Source organism: Balaenoptera borealis (genome assembly GCF_965194805.1).
Source record: "Balaenoptera borealis genome assembly, contig: HAP1_SCAFFOLD_2206, whole genome shotgun sequence".
Taxonomy (NCBI): Eukaryota; Metazoa; Chordata; class Mammalia; order Artiodactyla; family Balaenopteridae; genus Balaenoptera; species Balaenoptera borealis.
Genome location: NW_028122077.1, coordinates 10,005 through 33,305, shown reverse-complemented (window position 1 = coordinate 33,305; position 23,301 = coordinate 10,005). Strand labels below are relative to the sequence as shown.

Here is a 23,301-nt window from a genome sequence, read left to right as displayed (position 1 = left end):
CATGGAAAATTGAGAGCCAACTGGACATGTCTTTGGAGTGTTGGTTCCCCTCACAGCTGTTGTTGGGGGGCCCTTGTACTGGGTATCCTGTGATGGTGACAGGTTGGAAGGAGAGTGGGGCATCCTATCAGGGGTCGTGACGCCCTCTGGGTGTGGGGTCACCACCGTGCAGTCAGTCCCAGAAGTAGGCAGGCCTTCAGGAGTGTCCCCCATGCTTGGGCTGCCCTAACTCCTTTGTAGCCCCTGTCCCCCGGCTGGGGCAGTGATGAGTCATCAGAGGCGACACTTCAGCCTCAGGAGAGATGGGCACCGCTTATGTGCTGGCCCCAGCTCTGAAACCCTTGTGGGGCTTGCTGGGGATGGAGAAGCAAATGCATCAGTTGTCTGCTCCTGCCATCTGGAATTGTTCAGATCAACGTATCATCTCTGAGCACAGGAGAGCACAGGCTTGGTCTGTGATTGGGACAGGGTTAGGTGTCAGCCTCCAGAGGCGCACAGAAGGTGCTACCACCACTTCAGTGAACTCTGAGTGACTTTTGGAGATTTCTGGGCCATGGATTGTGCAGCTTCCTTGGTGTGCTCTTTGTCTCCCTGCTGTTTTCATGGCTGTTCTAGTAGGACGGGCGCTGGAGAGGGGCAGAGGTGCTGCGAGGAGGGTGGGTGAAAGGCTTCCCCCGCAGGAGGGCGGCATCCAGACTCGGACTCTCTGGGAACGGCTGTTATCAGACTTTTCTGTGGCCATCGTGACATCTACACTAAAGCTGGGGAAAAGTATAATAAAACTACACCGGTGGCTGTTCTACATCATGCTCTAAAAATGAGAGCATTTCTGGAATGGAGGCCCTATCAATTCACCTCTACAAGATGAATCACATTGTTGGCACTCAACAAAAGCAAGTAGAAGATTATGAGGTGGATGTAAAGGGGTTTGGATTTTCCACGAGGACTGAATTCCCCAGGATGACTGATTCCATTGTTCTTTTCGGGACATGTGAATGTGACTTCTGGGGATGTGACGTCATTCACCTATTGTCCAGCTAACTCTCACTCACCAAATGTCTGACACTGGGACAGATGCACGAAGAAAAATGTGAAAACCAAGGGCTACGAGACCTGGTGTGGGTTTCAAATGCTTCCTGACACCCAAGTGAGCATTGATGCCTGACTGGTGTCTGAGTTGGCACTTCAGAGAGCGCTGAATATAACGCACTCTGTGGTTCCAGTGGTGGACTCGGACTCTGGTCTCCCGACTCCCAGCCATACAGGAGCCTGCCCTAGTTTTCAGAATCAGACTGGACAAGCAGTTTCCCTGTTCTGTGCTCCCACGATTTTATTTAATAATACACAAACACATGCAAACAATAATGTTAACTCAAAGGTCAAAGTGCTATTGGAATTTTATAAATTTATCATCTTTTATTTTGCATGCTTCATCTCTTCTTTTCCAGTATCTCCTTGAGAGTAGAAGCCATGGCTGCTGCTTCTCTGTGCCCTTTACAGCTCTTAGCTGTCTGGCATGAAGCTGGGGTTCTCTTTATATTTGCTGACTTGAGTTGAAATTATTATTGGAGGCCCCCTGTTTCTGCTTCTGTGAATTGAACACCATCTAACCCTCCCTCCCAACCCATCCAGTAGTTGCCAATGAGTAGCTGCAGTCTGTTTGCAGGAATTGTGATGTGAAAGTCTGAAGGTCCCAGGTATTTCCTTAGTGCTACAAAGTATCCTGGTACTCATCAGCTATTCAGCAAACATGGGTCTGGGCAGTGGGCCCAGCACTGCACTAGGTTCTGGCAAGATGCCTGGTTAGGTAGAAAGGCAACAAGACGTACACACTTGAAAATAGAAAGGTCCGTGCTACCCAAGCACGCCAGGCAGTGTGCAGGGCAATAGAGTGTTGATGGGACACTTACAGGCAGAGGTGTGAAAAGTCAGAGTTGGTGTCTTGAAGGAGGAGAGAGTTGATTGAACCATATAGTCTGGATCCAAGACTCTTGAGCACATTTGGCGTCTAGAGATGTTTACTCTGCAGCCTAAATGGGAAGCTTGTGAGCGAGCATCGGCGGCTAGGGTGATACAGCATTACGGATAAGAGCGTGGACTCTGGAGCCAGATGGCCTGAGTTTAAATCCTGCTCTGACAAGTCTTAGCTATGGGACCTTGGGCAAGTGGCTTCACTGCTGGTGCTTCAGTTTCCTCACCCCTAAAATAGGAACCATCACATACCTATCTCATTGGACTGAAGCAGGTGCAAGCACAGCACCTGCCTAGCATGTAGCAGATCCTCCAGCAGTATTGTCTTGGTTTAGTCACATCCTCTTTGAGTGGTACTCAGGTGTCTCCTGAGTCTGATGAGTTCCGTTTCATTCAGTGATAAAAATCTCAGAATTGCCGGGGACCTGGAAGAGCATTCCGTCTCACCTACTATAGGGTCAAGAAAATTGAGGCCCAGAGATGTAAAGCAACTTGGCCATAACCACACAGCTAGTTAATGGTAGTGCCAGGACCAGAAGCTAAGTCTTCTGGCTCCCAGTCCCGGTGTCCTACAGAAAAACCACGCAAGAGAGGAGCCAGGCAGACGGCGACGGAGAACAGAAGAGAGACAGGAGGCACACACACATACTAACATAGAGAGGGGAAAGACAGACCACATACACACACCCTGAAACAGGGAGAGAGGAGGAGAGACAGAGACAGACAGTGGAGGATGGGAAAGAAAGGAAGAGAGATTCAAAGACAGAGAGCAGAGAAACAGACATACCTGGGCTGGGAGGAGAAAGAGAAAGAGGAAGGTGGGGGGAGAGACAGAAGAGAAAGAGAAAGAGACAGGGACTCCTGCTAGTGGAGAGACGGGGGAGAGCCAGCCGGCCTCTCCCCACCCGACTCCTTGTCCCATTGCCATTTCTGGGGGTGGTCTTTTCCCAAATAGGAATACCTTGCCCAAAGCAGAGTAAAGCAGAGAGGTTGAAACCAAAGATAGACACCAGTGAATAAGAGATTCCATTTAAATATCTGCAGCCAGAATTGGCCTGACACATCATCTCTGTGCTAGCTCTACCTTGGTTCCCAAAAAGTGTCCTCTTAACATTCTCTTCCCCTCTGGGCTTTGAGGCAATGGAAATAAGTCTCTGAGGATCAAACTGGAACTTGGGTCCATTAAGCTGCAGAAAGGCATAGATAGAGTGCATCTACCATAGTATTGCTAGTGGAATAATTTTCAGTCCTGTTGTTTTTCCAGTTTAGAGTGGAACAGTACTAAGCAACAGCCATAAGAGCGCTCTATGACAGCATCAGCTGACCTCCACCTTCTGTCTGTTCTTCTCTCCTAACCCTGTGGCTTCCCACAAGAATAAAGGACTCCTTTCAAGCCCAGATAGACCTGACTTTGTTGAGAAGAACGAGGAGTAGCTAGTCTTGATCTTTCTAGTAGATGCAAACTCCATTCCATTTTTTAATAGCCGGAACAACTGTTGTGAGTATCTGTGCAGGCCATCTGTTCTGCCTCCCTTTCTTCTTCTCCCTCCGTGTGGTGCAAGAATAAATTGGTAAAGTGTTTTGGAACACCTGTGTGCAAGGCCCTGTACTAGGAGTTGGAGGTCTCTGGCTCAGGAGAAGACATATATACCCGAGGATGTATGAGTGGCACGTGGCTATCTGGGTTCAGGGCCAAAGAAGCAAGACAACAGTGGGCTGGTGGAGTCAGAGCAGAGCAAGTTCCCTGTGGGTGGAATGGCCTTTGCACTGGTGCTTGGAGCTCAGGCAGAGGAGACGGGGATGGTATTCCTGGGGAAGGCCAGGAAGTGGAGAGCTAAGTTATAGCCAGGGGACAGGAAGAGGAAATCTAACTGAGTGCCTACTCTTGGCAGCCATAGAGGGAGGTCAGGCTGGAAGGGTTAGGAGTGGTCTTGGTGGGGTGGGTGGGACATTACCCATTTGAGGCCCCAGTGCCTTCCCTTAAAAGCAATGTGTTTTGCTTTTAAGCAGTCCAAAGGTGAGCGAGGGAGGGGCAGTGATGTCAGAATTTTCTGGCTCAGTGATTTTCCATTCTGAATGAGTGTATTAATATTAAAGTCCATAGTTCTTGTACTATGAATGAATCTCACCTGTTTCTATCAGGTTTTTCTGGAGCCTCCCGTGGAAAATTATAGCTTTTACTGTGTCAGCTCTTGCTTGCCAAAGAACATGTAAAAAGGATTTGAGAGTAATTTTTTAAAACTCCAGATATTCAGTCTTTTACTAGCTGTAGTGACTAAAGCCCCTTAATCATACTAAACCAGTTTGGGCATTGTATAATCCAATTAACAGCTTTGCATAATAAAAGGTGAGCCCTTTGGGTTACAGACAGCATGCTTAGTTAGAAAAAAGTGACTGGAATGATGATAGGTCTAGAAAAGAACTCTTCTTATAAGAAGGAAGGATTAAAGCATCTAAGAAGGAAAATGCTCACTCAGGGCCTAGTCCCAGATAGATGAGGGAACATACACAAGGGGGAGCCATCATCAAAAATCTGAAATGCTGAATAATTAGTTACTTGGTGGGTATGTTGGGGAGGAGATTCAAACATCAGAGGGATGGTTGGATTCCAACCCTGAGATTTGGTTCCTGGGATTAAATGTGTCTATAAAAGTTTTATTGTTCATAGCTCAGGATTCATCATCTTTATGAGCAATTGAGCATCTAATCACTTCACTTATCTTAATTAATCTTCCAACACTGTGAAGCAGGTGATACTTTGGTCCTCATCTTATCAATACTAATGAAGAAATTGAGGCTTAGAAAGGTTAAGTAAACTTACACAAGGTCACACAGCTAGTGGCAGAGGAAGGCTATAAACCCAAGTCCACTGAATCTCTAGGTCCATGCTCTTAGCCTCTCTGCTATGCCCTGGGCACTATGTTAGGTGGTGGGAATGCAGAGAGACACAGATCCTGCCCTTGAGGGGTTTATAAGTTAGTGCAGGGCTCAAAGGGCCCTGATAGATTGCTTGGTCCCAAGGGATCAAACTTGCCGTATAGCCGATGACAGCTGAGATTCATCCCTAAACTCCCTGTCCAGGAAGACCCACACAGGCAGTCGTACTCACACGCAAACACTCTTTTCCACCTGCTCCATCATTATAAAATGGCTCTCTACAGTTATTTATCTCTAGCACAGATGTCCCTAAGACAGGCACTACCTGTTCTCACTTGTTTTTCATAACCGTAATTATGTTAACTCAGTGCTACTGACGCTTTTCTTTGTAGCATATATCTTGAATAATGTCCATTTGCCCATGGTCGTATTTAGCAGTATTAAAGTTCTCAATTAAGTTTTGATGGTGATAATCCAATCATTCGAATACATTCAAGTAGATAATAGATGATTCTTTGGGCAGGGTGAGTGTCCAGAAAGTGAGCAGGGTTGAGGCTTGGCTGAACTGGGGGAGGAAGGGAGGGGAGAAAGAGAGGGCTCTGCTGGTCAGGGTTGCTTTCTGATTGGAGTGAGGATGGGGAAACTTTCTCATCTGCCTCTTTGGTGTCACTGCTCTTAGAAGGGGCGCTCCATCCCTCTCCCCATAGTAGGAGGCTGGTAACAAAGGGTCTGTTCCAGTCTTCTCCATGTATCCTGTAGCTAGAATTGGCAGGGCTGGGAAATGGGCTTCAGAGGCCTGCTCCTGATTTGCTCAGACCCTCCTGCCTGGAATTTCATGGACCCTTCACACTCTGTACCTCACCCCCATTCCTCTCTGCCCTGCTTTCTGCCTTCTTTTCCCTTCCCCATCATGGCCTTTCCCTGGGTGCTCACTTTGATTTTCTGAATGCAAATTCTGTTCTGACTGAACAGTCATCCTTCTGTGATGAGTACCTTCCAAGGAAGGACCTGGGTGCCTCCATCTGACAGGGTTGGGAGGCTGGTGGGTCCTGGGAGGCAGTGAGAGAAGGTTCCTCCCCAAGAGTTACTGAGCCTCAGGGCTTTCTTGATAGACAACAATTTTAAACACCTTTAATGTCCTCAATTCCTCTTTTATTACTATGTTAACAAATGACTAGACAGTCACCATCCAAGGTCACTTCTTTCTGATAACCCCTATGTTCGGCATGTCCTTGACCTCAACATGCTATTTCTGGAGCTTTGAATACCAGGCTAAAGGATAAAAGACTCACACTTTATAACTAGTGGGGAACTATTGAAAGATTTTGACCAGAGAAAACAGGTGATCGGAGTGAAGGTCTGAGGTCATTTAGTGCCAGAGGAGGACTGTGTTGGAGTGGGAAGATCCTAGGGCCATGGTCATGGGCTAAGGTGATGGGACAAGGGTAGATTTGAGAGCATTTATGAAAAAAAATCACTGGAAATTGCCGTCCATTTTGTTAGAAGACAAGGGAGGTGTCAAGTGTGAATGTGGGACTGTATTTTTAAAAGTGTGGTTCTTGGACCTGTTGAAGAACCCAACTCAGGTCCACTTGTCCAATGCACAGCAAAGCCAATCTACTGACACCAAGTTGTAGTGAAGGAAAGTACAGAGTTTATTGTAGGGCGACAAGCAAGGAGAATGGGAAACTCGTGCTCAAAAGACCTAAACTCCTTGATAATTTTCAGGAAAGGGCTTTTAAAGGCAACATTAGGGGTGAGAGTCACAGGGTGTGTGATCAGCTCATGGACATTCTTCTGATTGGTTGGTGGTGAGGTAACAGGGTGATGTTTCAGGAATCTTAATCTTCAACCTTCTGGTTCCAACCAGTATGGGGTCTGCTGCTTGTGGTCAGCATGTAGCATCCTCCACTGGATGGGGGTTGTAGTTTCTGCAGAGCAACTCAAAGATATGCACAACATTGTTATCTACATCCCTTCAGGAGGAACTGGGAGTCCTGTGGCTCTATTGTTCTAATCATTAACTGCATGAGCCTCCTCTTTGGAACTTGGGAAAGGCCAAACCAAGACGGGAGACTTGGAGGGGCTTTTGTATCCAGGAAGACCTCACAAGGTCCTGCTCAGTTTCAGTTCCCCCTTTTCTTTGATGCTCCTCAATCCTGAGGGGAACAGGGGCAGGACAAGAAAAGGAATACCGTTTTGGATAAAGAGGTTAATCATAAACTCGACAGGGGAACTCGTTTTAGGGGGACTCAGTTTCAGACCCCTGGCATTAAGATCATCTGGGCAGAGTAGGGTCTTGTTAAGAACAGATTATCTGACCCTACTCTATACTTTTTTTTTAAGTGTATGTATTATTTTAAATTTTTATTTATTTATTTATTTATTTTTGGCTGTGTTGGGTCTTCGTTTCTGTGGGAGGGCTTTCTCTAGTTGTGGCAAGCGGGGGCCACTCTTCATTGCGGTGCGCGGGCCTCTCACTATCACGGCCTCTCTTGTTGCGGAGCACAGGCTCCAGTCGCGCAGGCTCAGTAGTTGTGGCTCACGGGCCCAGTTGCTCCACGGCATGTGGGATCCTCCCAGACCAGGGCTCGAACCCGTGTCCCCTGCATTGGCAGGCAGATTCTCAACTACTGCGCCACTAGGGAAGCCCCTACTCTTTACTTTTTGATTCAGAATCTGTGGGTAAGGTGGTGCCTAGGTTTTAGAATGAACCCCAAGTGATTCTGAAGTGGTCTAAAGTTTGAGAACCTCTGACTTGAGAGATTCAGTCCTTAGTGATGAAAAGTGTGGTGACACCACAAACAGGAATCAAAGGCACCATGTGAGGTGATGCTTTCAGGGAGATGTCAAAGACAAAGACAATTTCCAGTCACCTCAGCCTGTTGGGAAGGGACAGGTGTGGGCTGCCTGGGAGTGGAGGGGTCCAAGGGAGGGAGGCGGCTGGTTTCTTAGCCGGCTTCCACGCAGCATCACATTTGTCAGGACAAAGGACTGCGGTTCTCAGGGGGAAGAGAGTCTGTACACCTGCTAATGAGTTTCAGCTGAGCCCTCTCAGAAAAATGATGGCTTTTCCCGCCATAGCAAGACATTTATTTTGATCATACTTATTCCAAAGAGGGGACAGAAAATGAATTGGTGGTAATTGGCCATTTCAAGTGGTACCCGCATGCTCTCCAGTCTCAGCCGATGGGGAGCGGAGTGGTGCCAGCAGAGAATGAGCTGCTCCCCTTCAGAACTAGTTCTCAGTGTGCTGTGCAAGGAGACAGAAACAGTGATTTGATGGCTGTCCTGGGCACTCACACACATCATGCGCACTTGAGCTTTTAACAGAGCAAAATGCGTGTGGACACCGATGGCATGCCAACTCTCCTTCCCAACCTCAGAATATTGGCTTCTACAGAGTCGGGGCTGGGCACTAGGAGGTAACAGCTGAAGGGGGGGCCGTTCTTCAGTTTACTTAACACAACAAAATGCCTTGTCCGTTTTATCATGGATCAAATTATGACACAAACTTAACATATTTCAAATAAGATGATTGATCAGAGAGAGCCAGGGAGGGAATCAGAGAGTTGGGATTCTGATTTCACAACTGTTTGCCAAACAGCTCCCTTTCCTTTAATGGTTTTTGCCCTTTATCACACAGGAAGTTCTCGCATCAGGTTGAGTTCATTCACTCATTTATTCAGCAGATGCTCTTTGAGAACATAGCAGTGAACCAAACAAAGCCCCTGCCCGTGTGGAGCTTACATTCAGGAGGAAGAGAGAGAACACCATCACAAACAAACAAATATGTCATAGGTGCTAGAATGACAGCAGGTGAGCTGAATGAATAAGCCATGGGGTGTGTTTAAGAAGAGATTCCAAGCATGTGAAATGGGACCTACAAAGTCCTTGGGACCAGAATGAGCTGGGTGCATTCATGAAAATAGGAGAATGGCCAGAGTACCTGATGAATAGAGAGGAGGGAAAAGGAGTAAACAGTTTGAAGAAATGGGCTGGGTCCAGATCAAATCAGGCCTTATAAGCTATGGAGAGAATTTGGATTTTCTAAGTGTGATAGGAAACAGTTGTAGAATTTCAATAAGAGGAATGTCATGACTTGATTCTTGTTGAAAGAAATGTTATATTTAAAGATCTGGCTATTGTGTGGAGGGAGTGTCAAGACTAAAAGGAGGAAGACCACCTAGAGAGCTGATCGGGTGAATGAGGAAAGATGGTGGCTGGGACTAGGGTGGTTTTGATGGAAATCAGTGTACAGGAAAGAGTAAGTAAGACAGGCTTGCAGCTAAGCAGTTGGGTGAATTGTGGTGCTTTTGCTGATGCAAGGAAAACTGGGAGAGGAGGGGAGTGGGGCAGAAGGGAATAAAGAGTTCTGTTTTAGATATGTTAAGCTTGAGGTGCCCATTATAAACCAAACTGGAGAGGAAGAGTAGGCAGCTGGGTACATGAGTCTCAGTCTCAGGAGAGAAATTAGGGCTGGAACTGTGAATATGGAAATTACCAGCACATAGATGATATTTAAAGCCATGGAACTGGGTGAGATCATCTAGGGAGCAAGAGAAGAGAAAGAAGAGATCCGGGGATGAGCCCTCAGGCATTCCAAAATTTAGAGCCTGGGAAGACTAGGAGGATTCAGAAAAGTAGACACAATGGAGATCAGTGAGCTGGGGGAATTCCCAGTGAGATGGCGTCTCAGGAGCTAAGGAAGAGGTGTTTCCAGAAAAGGGAGGCTCTTCTTCTTAAGTGGGGCTGAGCAAGGTGGGTCTCTCTGCAGGGTGGGAGGGCCGCAGTGGTCCAGGGTGGTCAGAGTGGAGTGGGCTGAGGATGGCTTTGGTGGGAGGGCACCCCAGCACTAGGAGTCCTCAAGGAAGGGTGGTCCAGAGCAGAGCGAGGAGGGAGTCCCTGTGCAGGCACAGCCTGGTGCAGGTGTCGGAGCCCAAGCAAGGTGAGCAGAGCAGAGAAGGGTGGCCTGGCATAGGTGTCAGGTGCATAGGTGCAGACAATGAGCAGGTCAAGGAGGTCATCCACGAGGAGCAGGGGCTGTGCAGTGTCACAGCCTGGGCAGAGGGAGGAGGGCATCCATGCAGGGAGGGCAGCCCAGCTTAGAGGATTGGAATCCAAACAGGCTGAGGAGGTGTCCACACAGGGGGCTACCCAGAGGAGGTTTACTAGGAGGTGGTCTTGGAATCAACCCCTGAGGAAGGGAAGGGAAGAAGGAGGATTAGACAGAGAGTGAAGTTGAGCTGCAGTGTCATCTCAAGGGAATCCTCAGCCAGCCCTACCAGGCGTTCTGAAGATTGTCTCAGGTTGGGGAGTGAAAACTGTGTCTTTATACTCTGGAGTCTGTCACTGGGCATGGGTCAATGTAAGAAGGGGCTTTGGGCAAAGCCACTCTCTTCAGCCAAGGGTAATAATCCCCAAAGGGGACTGACACCCGAGGCTGTCTGCCTGCTGGTGACACTCTCAGCAGGGTGGTAAAAAGTCCTTTTTACATCACAGCATCTGCCTCCTCCATGGTCTCAAACTACCTCCTTCAAATACCTATTAATCACAAAGGAATAAGAGTGACTTTCTAGAAGAAAGCTGGAAGACACCACCCTGACCCAGTGATCAAAGTTAACATCATGAGTAATGGGGGAAATTCAAATTATATCCCACCTGATAGAATGCAGTGGGAAGAACAAGAATCATTTCTGTGTTATTCCTGATTCCAATCATGAGGAAACATAAGACAAACCAAAACTGAGGGACATTTTGTAAAGTAATAGACCTGTAACTATTAAAAGTGTCAAAGGCAGGAAAGTCAAGGGAAGCCTGAGGAACTCTTCCAGATTAAAGGGACAACTAAGCATGACACACGCTTCTGGCCTGCATCCTTTTCCTCTAAAAGTCAGTGTTGGGACACATGGGAAAACTTGAATAAGGTCTGGGAATCAGATGGTAGTGTTGCTGCCCGAACCATTTGGGTTTGAATCCTGACTCCACTATTTAGTAGCTGTGTGAGCTCAGGCAAGTTAACTAACCACTCTGAGACTCATTTTCTTCATCCAAACATGGGGATAATAACTCTCACCATCCCAGGGTTGTGGTGAGATAGCATAGATGAGATGGTGAGCGTGTGCCCTGGCCTACTGCTGGACAAAGAGTGAACCCTCCACAGCCTTTTCTTCTGAGGAGGGGAACTGCCCTACCCTCAATGTAATAAAATCATGAAATATTTGAGTTGAAGGGAGATTTAGGGAGATGATGTGATCCAACAGTCTCATTGGAGAAAGTGAGGTTCAGAGAGGAGAAGGCACACACCCAGCTGGGCCACAACTGGTTAGGGGCAGAGCTGGGGTGAGAACCCAGGTTCCTCTGTAAGTTATGGTGTCTTTAGAATGATCATGATGGTACCACATTTTAATGATGCTTTAGGAACCTAAAGCACTTACATATTAACAGAGCTTAGACACCAACTTAAAACTTTGTTCAAAGGTGGTTGCCTCTAAATGCAGGGGCCTCCTGCACTGGGCTGGGTGATCTTGAGGTCTTCTCCAACACTAAGATTCTATCATGTTAGAAGAATCCAAAAAATCAGAGTCCTGGGACAGAAAGCAGCTAGACCCTTGATTTTCTCCCATTAATTCGGTTGTATTCATGGCCACTGTTCAGAAAATATCAATAGTTCTCTTCAAAAGGACTATTCTCTTCTCCTTAGCAGCTAGAAAGGACTGTCTCCTCCCCTGAAAAGTACTCCGTCTTGATTGTATGCTGGTTGGAATAAACACAATTAGATGAGGAAGAAAGGGGGTGATTAGGGAATTATGCATAATGGCTGTTAGATTGGCTCCCAGATCCGGTTCAGGATGTGAGTATCTCTCTTGGAAAAGGCTGTTCTGGGAAAGGACTAATTCCGGTTGAAAAGTTGGGGCATGAGAAAGGAGAAAGAGCCTTACACGTTGTTTGCAAGACTGCCTGCCTGCCTTTGTGGCGAGGAGTCCCAGGCTGACCAGGGCTGTTGTTTCCAGTGATGGGGCAAAGATCAGGCCTCCTGCTGAATGCACCGGCACAGCTTCTCCCAAGACAGTAGGCAGCCGTATTTGCACTTGACAACTCATGGCTATAAACATTCATTGAGTATCTTCTGAGTGTGCGGTGCTGATGGGGGCTCTGGGGGCAGGCGAGAGATGAAAGGGCAGGATACAATGGTGAAAACCCCGTACTTCTTCGGGAGCTACCTACCTGCCAAGTGGGGCAGTGGAGAAAGGGTGGATACACACAAAGGGAGAACTTTGAATGCAGGCTGTGAGAGGTACTAAGAGTTAACCTATCTAGGGAGTACGGAGCTGGAGACATTCACCCCAAAGTTGTGTGTTGGGGCAATGAGTTTTGAGTTGAGTTGATTTCAACATATCTCACACAAAGCCCTCTGTGCTGAGTACCATGCTGTGTCCAGGAATCACAGGGAGGTCAGAGTCTAGTGGGAGAGACCAGCCTATGGGCAATAATTGTGGTTTGAACAGAACAGAGAAGAGTGACACCACCCCAGCCTGAGTGGATTGTTAAAGAGAAAAGGCTTTCCAAAACTAGAGTTTGAGATGGCACTTAAAGGATGAGTAAGAAGGAGCCTGGGAAGTGGATATAGGGAGAAAAAAGAGATGGACATTTCAAGTGAAGTGAAAAATAGCAAGAACAAAACTCAGGAGGTGAGAAGCAGTTTTGGGGGGTGTTGAGAGGTGGGGCAGGAACTCATTGGAGGTGGGGTTGGGAGGGGTGGACCTGTCGCAGAGGACTTTGCATGTCAGGTTTAGGAGCCCCTCAAAAACTATACCGCAGTGAAATGCCTTCAAGAATGCAAGGTTTCTTGCCTCCCTTATCAAAGATAAGGTGACCATATGTGTGTGGTTTTATTTCTGGGCTTTCTATCCTGTTCCATTGATCTATATTTCTGTTTTTGTGCCAGTACCATACTGTCTTGATTACTGTAGCTTTGTAGTATAATCTGAAGTCAGGGAGCCTGATTCCTCCAGCTCCGTTTTTCTTTCTCAAGATTGCTTTGGCTATTCGGGGTCTTTTGTGTTTCCATACAAATTGTGAAATTTTTTGTTCTAGTTCTGTGAAAAATGCCAGTGGTAGTTTGATAGGGATTGCATTAAATCTGTAGATTGCTTTAGGTAGTAGAGTCATTTTCACAATGTTGATTCTTCCAATCCAAGAACATGGTATATCTCTCCATCTATTTGTATCATCTTTAATTTCTTTCATCAGTGTCTTATAATTTTCTGCATACAGGTCTTTTGTCTCCTTAGGTAGGTTTATTCCTAGATATTTTATTCTTCTTGTTGCAGTGGTAAATGGGAGTGTTTTCTTAATTTCACTTTCAGATTTTTCATCATTAGTGTATAGGAATGCAAGAGATTTCTGTGCATTAATTTTGTATCCTGCTACTTTACCAAATTCATTGATTAGCTCTAGTAGTTTTCTGGTAGCATCTTTAGGATTCTCTATGTATAGTATCATGTCACCTGCAAACAGTGACAGCTTTACTTCTTCTTTTCCGATTTGGATTCCTTTTATTTCTTTTTCTTCTCTGATTGCTGTGGCTAACACTTCCAAAACTATGTTGAATAATAGTGGAGAGAGTGGGCAACCTTGTCTTGTTCCTAATCTTAGTGGAAATGGTTTCAGTTTTTCACCATTGAGGACGATGTTGGCTGTGGGTTTGTCATATATGGTCTTTATTATGTTGAGGAAAGTTCCATCTATGCCTGCTTTCTGCAGGGTTTTTATCATAAATGGGTGTTGAATTTTGTCGAAAGCTTTCTCTGCATCGATTGAGATGATCATAAGTTTTTTCTCCTTCAATTTGTTAATATGGTGTATCACATTGATTGATTTGCATATATTGAAGAATCCTTGCATTCCTGGAATAAACCCCACTTGAATATACAGCGGAGAAAAGACAGCCTCTTCAATAAGTGGTGCTGGGAAAACTGGACACCTACATGTAAAAGAATGAAATTAGAACACTGCCTAACACCATACACAAAAAATAAACTCAAAATGGATTAAAGACCTAAATGGAAAGCCAGACACTATCAAACTCTTAGAGGAAAACATAGGCAGAACACTCTATGACATAAATCACAGCAAGATCCTTTTAGACCCACCTCCTAGAGAAATGGAAATAAAAACAAAAATAAACAAATGGGACCTAATGAAACGAAAAAGCTTTTGCACAGCAAAGGAAACCATAAACAAGACCAAAAGACAACCCTCAGAATGGGAGAAAATATTTGTAAATGAAGCAACTGACAAAGGATTAATCTCCAAAATTTACAAGCAGCTCATGCAGCTCAATAGCAAAAAAACAACCCAATCCAAAAATGGGCAGAAGACTTAAATAGACATTTCTCCAAAGAAGATATACAGATTGCCAACAAACACATGAAAGAATGCTCAACATCATTAATCGTTAGAGAAATGCAAATCAAAACTACAATGAGATATCATCTCATACCGGTCAGAATGGCCATCATCAAAAAATCTACAAACAATAAATGCTGGAGAGGGTGTGGAGAAAAGGGAACCCTCTTGCACTGTTGGTGGGAATGTAAATTGATACAGCCACTATGGAGAACAGTATGGAGGTTCCTTCAAAAACTAAAAATAGAACTACCATACGACCCAGCAATCCCACTACTGGGCATATACCCTGAGAAAACCATAATTCAAAAAGAGTCATGTACTAAAATGTTCATTGCAGCTCTATTTACAATAGCCAGGACATGGAAGCAACCTAAGTGTCCATCAACAGATGAATGGATAAAGAAGATGTGGCACATATATACAATGGAATATTACTCAGCCATAAAAAGAAACGAAATTGAGTTATTTGTAGTGAGGTGGATGGACCTAGAGTCTGTCATACAGAGTGAAGTAAGTCAGAAAGAGAAAAACAAATACCGTATGCTAACACGTATATATGGAATATAAGAAAAAAAAAAAAAAAAGGTCATGAAGAACCTAGGGGCAAGACGGGAATAATGACACAGACCTACTAGAGAATGGACTTGAGGATATGGGGAGGGAGAAGGGTAAGCTGTGACAAAGTGAGAGAGTGGCATGGACATATATACACTACCAAACGTAAAATAGATAGCCAGTGGGAAGCAGCCGCATAGCACAGGGAGATCAGCTCGGTGCTTTGTGACCACCTAGAGGGGTGGGATAGGGAGGGTGGGAGGGAGGGAGACGCAAGAGGGAAGAGATATGGGAACATATGTATATGTATAACTGATTCACTTTGTTATAAAGCAGAAACTAACACACCCTTGTAAAGCAATTATACTCCAATAAAGATGTTTAAAAAAAAAAAAAGAATGCAAGGTTTAACTCCATGTAAGCCTAATTTATATTCTTCAGGTGGATTTTGTGTCCCTAATTTTTCTTTTATCATTAGGATCTGGCTATATTAGCAATTCATAATTTATTTTTAAACCTTAGTGTATAAAATTACTCCTTTGAAATTAAAGGCACATCTTGCCAGAATGACATTGATAACTATCACTGGGTGCTACTTCCCACTCAAGTTCAGAGGCACACCTGTCATTTATCAAAACCAGAGCGTGAGTATGAAAGTTGAAAGAAAACTTAACAAAAAAATCTGTCATCTTTGTGCTATCCCTTGTGACTCACTTGCTTCTGTACCAGTGACAAGTTCCTCTTCCTGGGGAGCAGGCTTCCACCTGCCTCTGCATCACCCCCAGGCCCCATCACCAAATCCTGGCTGTTCTCTCCCCTAAATATTACTGAAACCTGTCTCTCCACGGACACGGCCGCTGGCCTCGCCTGCGCTACCATCGCCTCTTGTCAGGATTTCCGCAGGAACCTCCTGTTTTCCTACCTCTGTTCCTGTCTTCCAACAACTGATTCTCCACAAAGCAGTCAGAGCAGTAATTTTTCAATGCAGATCTGATGGTGTCTTTCTCCTTCAGCCCTTCAGTGGCTCTTAGGCTAACACTGGAGTCAGACTCAGCACACCAGGGCTCAGCTCTACCTGGTGCCTGCCGCCTCGGGGCGCATTTCCTACTTACACCTACTCAAACCATGCTGATCTTTTCAATTCCTAATTTAGTTAAGTCCTACTGTCTCTCAGGCCTCACTTCTTCAGAGTGGGCTTCGCTGACCGTTGGCACTTTTCACCCTTGCAATTAATGATGAATTGTGTGATTTCATATCTAGTACTCGTTAACCCACCTAGACTGAGTTCCTGGAGTCAGGGCCGAGCCTGCCTTGTTTAATCCTGCACGCTGGGCTGTCCTAGTGCCTGGCGCTAGACCACCATGAGGCTAATAATAAATATCTATTTGAATATGTGAATAGTCCTGGCCCACACGCGCTTCTCTGCATCCTGAAGACTCTTCCTTCAGACAAAAACAAAAGGAAAAAACCTCCTATTGTTGGAAACACTTAAATACCAATTCAAAGCCATCAATAGGTATGATTAACTATCATCCTGTACTATCCTAACTACAACTGATAATTGACTATTTTAAATAAGATCTTGTAGATGAGAGAAATTACATAGGGACCAGCTAATAAGGGGTACCTTGATGGGTGCTTACACTTTGATAGGGTCCAGGGTAAGGCTAGAAACTCAATTTATTCTTCAGCCAGTGGTGTTCAGATTCTGGGACTCACCAGACTTCCGATGCTGCACATTAATTTACAGTGTGTCACGTAATTGTCAGGCACCGCTGGTGTCTGTTCAGAAGCACATTTCTCTGCTGTGCAGTCCACATAGGAAGCTGGATTGTATTCCCAGGGTTGGGAGCCATGAAATCAAAGGTCAAGAGAGCATATGGCCTAAATATTTGTACCAGGCCATGCTGGCTCTAAATGAACTCTCTGAAACAAAATTATCAGAAATCAACATTTTGAACAATGCGTCATATATTGATTCCGTTTCTCTGTCCTCAGATGCTTTTTCCATCTCTATATATTACTAAAGTAATCTTGTTCGTGACCTAAATCGTTTGCTTTTGTTTTGTTAAATTGATTTCCCTGCAGTCCCTGACCCCGCATTGAGGTTGCATGTGTTTTCCCCACAGCTCCAGTTCTAATGGCAGAAGCTGTACTAAATGGAGGCAATGTAACATCGCAGAGCAAAGTTATGTTTAAACTAAGTAAAAGCCTCTCAAATATGAAATAGATTTTTAAGTGGTTAAGGCAGAGCTGATTAAGTAAACTAAGTGTCACTAACTGAAAACTAATTGACATTTTAAAGAAAGCAAAATGAACAGGAAACAAATTGCTTTTTAAAAAAAGTTTAAAAGTTGTGAAAGCACCCACAGGGAGTATAAAAGCTAACCATTTGTGAACTAGTAGATGAAAAACATTTCTCTCTAACCAATTTGCTTTAGAATATTATTTAGAATATTTATTAAAGCTAGAGATTAAAAATGAAAAGGAATAAAATAAAATTCATGAAAAAAAGTGCCAGACAAGCAAGTCACACTTAACTGCTCAAAACAAAATTTTAAAAAAAAATTGTAACCTGAAAATACGTCATAAATTCCAAAGCACTCATGAAAAGCTATAAGACAGCTCCTTTATATATAAAAATTATCTCCAAGCTTCAATTCATTCTCCAAAGAGGATTAATAAAAGTTTAAATATGCATAAAAATTATAAAACTACGCTATCCATGGTACACAATTTATGGGAAACATTGTGACTAGGAACGTTTGTCTTTGACCTTGCATGCTGACACCCATCATCCCTGTCCGGTATAGAATGGGATCAAATTAAGGCAAATCAAGTAAAAATGCACTCTCCTGACTTTTGTTGCTGAAATATCACCATAAGTAACTCAAGAGAAAAGTAGGCTCTTCTTTATTCTAAGAAAAGAATATCTAAACTTCCTTTCAGTGCTGCCTTTCAGAGTTTGCAAAAGGTAAAAATTCAGTTCATTTACTATTGCAATTTCTTTTTACAGATGTGCCTCCAGAATATTAAAAAAATATTGTCAAAATTTGTTAAAGTGTTTAAAATCTTTTTAAAATTGAAGTATAGTTGATTTATAATATTGTGTTAGTTTCAGGTGTACAGCAAAGTGATTCTGTTATATATATATTTTTTCAGGTTATTTTCCATTACTGGTTATTACAAGATATTGAATATAGTTCCGTGTGTTATATAGTAAATCCTTGTTGCTAAAGTGCTTAAAATCTTTGCACTAATGTTTAGATAAAGTCATTTTTACAAAAGCCTTCTTTTTTTCTTCGTTTTGGTGGACGATTACCTGACCTGGCTTTGTACTGTGCATTTTTGTTAAACCTCATTTTTATATTCATATGTGCATTTCTCTAACCAATACCATCTTGGTATGGCTTTATGATACTGCCATCTAAGACTTTGAAAGCTTCCATACTTTGTACAATTGCAGGCACAAATTTATCTCAAATGTCAGAGGAAGTGAAGCCAAAGGCTAAATTCTGTAGAAACAGAACTCTCATGTCTGCAGTCCAGGCAATGATTTGGTCTCTCTGCTTGCCACAGGGCAATCTGTAGGAAAAAACAGAATTAAAGTGCCCTTTTAAACAGGGCTAGTTCATCTAAATCATTTTCCCAAAAGTCATTCTACAGTCTGAGAAAGCTAGTACCTCATTAATCAAATGTTTAGTTGACGTTTACTACAGTAGAAATAGAGTGGGCTTAGTTGAGTCTTGGCAGGGACTGCAACAGGTGTGTCTGTGCTGTAATTCTGATTCAATTGTGGCCATCTGATTTAGTGAGTGCCAACTCCTCAGGGCCCAAATGAACTGCTTCCCTTCTCCCTGGGAGGCACACATTTTTGTTGGGTTATGTGGGCAAATGCAAAATGGGCTAAAGGCTTTGATCCTCCCTACATTTCGAGGCTTTTACTAAGGGCTTTCCACTCCCCCGTCAAGTACCCCTCAGGACAACATATTTTCTCACCTTCTAAGCATCCCCTCACTCACCCCTCTACTGCTCCAGCCACCTCTTTTCTAGCTTCTCACAACTCCGAGGAAAATGTCTTGAGGCCAAATCACTAGACCTTAAGCCTGGAGAACATGGAGTCTCTACTGCTACCCAAGAGCATCATAGATACTAAAGACCTTACTTTATTTTGTTGGTTGGTTGGTTGGTTGATGTTGATTGGAGAAGAAAGGTGGAAAGAAGCCAGAGAGGGCAGTTGTCCTGGCGATCAGCTCTCTTGAGCGTAGCTCCAGTTAGGGACTGACTACTCTGGACTTTACTCCCAAGATTAGGAAGGGAGTCCCAGGAGAACAATGAGGTAGGATCCCCATGACTTGATGCCACTGCCATGAGCATTTTTATGGTGGAGTGAGTGCCAAGGAACTGCCCTGACCTGACACTGCCTAATTTCCTGCAAATGTGTCTGACTTTATATGGTTGGAGTCAAAGTAGTGAGAGGGTAAAACTGTGCCTGGCGGTCTGTGTAACTTGTTTAGAATAATAGGCTAATTAAGGCTGAGAAAACTGAGAAAGTGATGAGGGGATATTCTGGAGATCAAAGAGGAAGAGCTGAACTTAGTTAAGGGTGGGATTGTTGTATTGCCAATGACAGTAATGAAATCCCTGTGTCCACCGTGGATTGAACATTCACACCTGGACTGCTGCTTTCTGGTTGGGAAGGGGACTCTAATAGCCTAGCAGTCACACGTGTTGTCACGTGTCTTTTGCCAAGAAGTCATTGTTTCTGCCTTCCTTCTCTGACTAGGTGTTAGACTGGATTGAAAACCATGGCGAGGCCTTTCTCAGCAAGCACACAGGGGTCGGGAAGTCTTTGCATCGAGCCCGGGCCCTGCAGAAGAGGCACGATGACTTTGAAGAGGTGGCTCAGGTGAGATGCTGTGTATGGTTGTATGCGTGTGGGGAGGGGTGAGGGAGATCAGGGCTGTGGCTTTGGTGTTTGGTGGGGCACGTTGGGTGGATAGCCCACGGCTTCTGGGCTGCCTTCCCGCCTGATGCAAGGAGACCCTTGTCTGCTCTAGGATCACTAGGTGAGTGGTAAATTAGTATTTTGTCAACTGTGATCAGTTGCAGTGGAAAGAGTAAGGCAGGGAAGGGGCAGCTGGGAAAGGTATCACTAAGGGATGGAGAGGTGGATGCTGCCGGAGTAGTGAGGGTGACAAAGCTAGAGTTTGCCACATCACGGCTTTAGCTGGGGCTGGCTCTGATTCCATTACATAGGCAGCCCTCAGTGGGGGTGTCCTGGTGGGCATTGTCCCGAGCCCCAACCTCACCCGGGGAGGCGACCAGCCCCAGACAGATGTGAGCAGTGGGTGTGAAAGGAGAGGGCCTGCCATGAGCCAAAGGAATCTGCTGGCGGGCAGGAAGTAGTGGGAGCAGACCAGGGCTGCTGCCCATCCCTAGGGGAGCTGCAAGGGGTGCTGGAGGGTGAGAGGCCTGACGGAGCCAGAGAGACCGTGTCAGCAGCGACCTGAACCTGCAGAGGCAGGTGGATGAGACCCAACCTAGGGGATAAAGAAAACCTCATAGGGAATCTCTGTGCACTGTTGGTTGGAATGTAAAATGGTGCAGCCACTGTTAAAAACAGTATGGCAGTTCCTCAAAAAATTACGCATAGAATTACCATATGATTCAGCAATCCCACTTCTGAGTATATACCCAAAAGAATTAAGAGCAAGGATGCAAAAAGATATTTGTACACCCATGTTCAAGCAGCATTTTTCACAGTAAACAAAAGGTGGAAGCAACCTAAGCGTCCATCGACAGATGAATAGATAAACCAAATATGGTATATACATGTAATGGAATATTATTTGGTCTTAAAAAGTAAGGAAGTATGACACATGCTACAGCATGGATGAACCTTGAAGATACTATGCTATGTGAAATGTCAGTCACAAAAGGACAAATATCATATGAATCCACTTATATGAAGTACCTAAAATAGTCAAATTTATGGAGATAGAAGGTAGAAGGGTGGTTGCCAAGTGCTGATGGGGAGTTATTATTTAGTGGGTGCAGAGTTTCAGTTTTGCAAGGTAGAGATGTTTGGAGATGGATGGTAGTGATGGTTGCACAACAGTGTGACTCAGTGCCCCTGAACTTTCAAGTTTTCTGTTAGGTTTATTTTACCACAACCACCAGTAGCACCACAATAAGAACAAAAAACAGCCACACAAGGATCTTTTACAGCATGAGCTGGACTGTGCCAACATGATACAGACACAGGCCCAACGTGCCTCTGGTGGACAAGATGTATTACAGACTCAGAATATCTGGGTGGCCAGGCATTCTGGTGCCTGTCCAGTCTGTTAGGGGGCAAAGGATGGAAGAGGGTCATCCAGACCCCCTGCCTGCTGAGAGTGGGCATTGTGGTACCTGGGACCATCTGTTGGAATAGAGCCATCCCATAGCTTTGGTGCCCCTGCCTTTTGGCTGTCCTGTGGTTCAGCCCTCCTCGCTTGGGAAGTACATCCCCAGAGCCACCCACCGCCCTGATCCAGCCCACTCCTCCTTGCTGTCTTACTGCTGTGGCCTCACAGGCAATGCCAGCTGTGGTCACAGGCCCATGAGGGGGCTGTCATTTTTGTGTGTTGTTACAACCAAACAAGCCTCGTGGCCTCCCCAACCTCAACCTCATTTCTCCCAGTTGCTCCTCCACCTTCTCGCTGGTGCCTGATATGCCCTTCCCATGGGACAATGCCTTTCAGTTAGTGCCAGAGACACATTAACTTAAATTCATACTAAAGAAAGGATGGACACATTTTTGAGAGCTTATGGGCCTATTAAGTGTTTTATCTCCCACCAACCCTGAACGATAGACAGTATCAGCCTAGTCTTATAGAAGACGACACTAAGGATCAGAAAGTCCTGCAGTGCCTTTGTCATCTAGCTTGTCGGCGGTTCTGTGGGGACTTCAACCCAGGTGTGAGTCCAGACCCGTGTTCTCACCCTAACCCCACGCTGTCCCTCCTTACTGAGGTGGAGGAATTGGGTATAAAATTCATTGCCAGTGTCCTCATGGAAAGTACAGGACAAAGAGCAAGAATGGGGTAGGGGAGGCTTCCCCTGTCGCAGGCATTATTTTCCCTGGTCCTGCCAACGAGTAATCTTTTGATATAATCCACTTGTCTCTGCCTCTGCTTCCTGATAAGACTGTGTCTTTATGAGAGAGAAGAGAGTGTGTACCTTCCAAAGGGCTCCTGCTTTTAGGAGGGTTTAGGAGGATGCGGACCACAAAGGGAACACCTCAGTGAAGGGCCATGAGATCACTGCAGCGTTCTCCTGTAAATAGGCCTCTAGAAATGGGTCTCGTAGTCTGGAAATGAATCCTGTCTTGTTCCCTCATCCCTATTCTGGGGAAGGGAGTGGGCAGTGGAGCTGCCTGGCATCCTGGAGATGGTAGCCCACATAGGAAAACCACCTCCAGCCATGGCCAAGGCAGGTGGGTGGTCAGCAGCCACCTGCCTCAGCCCTGCTTTCTTCTGTGCAGTGTGACCATCACGCTCAGGTACTGAGAAAGGGGGCAACCCAGGCAGGAAAGGGCGCTCTTTTTCTTGCTTCTCTCCTCACTAGGTGAGGGCCACTGGGAGGAGAGAAGTGAATTTAGTCAGGAATTGGATAGTTCTTGAGTTAGTCAGAGATCAGTGACACACGGTGAAAGAATTAGAAACCTGTTCCTGGTTGTTGTGGGCTGCTGCTTATGAGATACGGTCAGGAAGGGCATCGCACATGGTGTGAAGTAGGAGACTGGGGGCCGCTGGTCAGCAGCACTACACAGGGTCATGATTCAGTGAAGGAACCTCTTTCAGCTTTGCGATTTTATGATTCTTTGACCTGAGGCTGGTATGACAAGGGAACTCTGAGCTCCCATTCTCTGCATTCAGATTTTAAAAATGGTCTTGAGTCAAAGTAGGAAGAGAGCTGTTTCATCTGTCACCACTGGACATGTGCCTGTCTGCAGGGAAGAGCAGAGAAATGGCTACCCGTGGGGAGGGGTCCAGGGGCAGCATAAAGGCCCTGAACGAACACCTCTCCACTCTTGGGATAGTGGGGGCACCTTTGATTCTCGCCATTAGTTGCTCTTTGGAGTAAAGACATTTAAAGCAGTCATTAAAATAAATACAAATGATACCTGTGAAGAATGAATGTAGCAATTCATTATCTGTCATTAAACTTTAACTTAAATCTTGTGTTGATTAGCTCTTGAACACATTCTAAATTCTTCAACTATCATTTGAAGATGAATAAATATTTATGATCCTCCCTTCATCCTGCAGATGGCACTCTTTGAATAGCCTACATAGAAGCCGAGCTGCGTGAGGAAAGGAGCCTCAGTCATGACAGCCTGACAGGCAGGTGGTGAGGGGCCAGGGCCAGGGGATGCACCAAGGGGCTGTCTCTACAGGTCTTTCTAGTCTAAGCTGCTGAGATTGTCCATGCTCA

General features: G+C 45.2%; 1 protein-coding gene across 1 annotated transcript in view; it reads left to right on the top strand.

The window, feature by feature from the left end:
• LOC309622343 (kalirin-like) overlaps window positions 1-20,685 on the top strand; it is a 38,673-nt gene extending 17,988 nt beyond the window's left edge. The window contains exon 4 of the mRNA XM_082409443.1: window positions 19,604-20,685. Within this exon, the coding sequence (XP_082265569.1) occupies window positions 19,604-19,768 (165 nt within the window). The 3' untranslated portion in view covers window positions 19,769-20,685. The remainder of the gene's footprint in view (window positions 1-19,603) is intronic.
• Window positions 20,686-23,301: the final 2,616 nt, after the last annotated feature.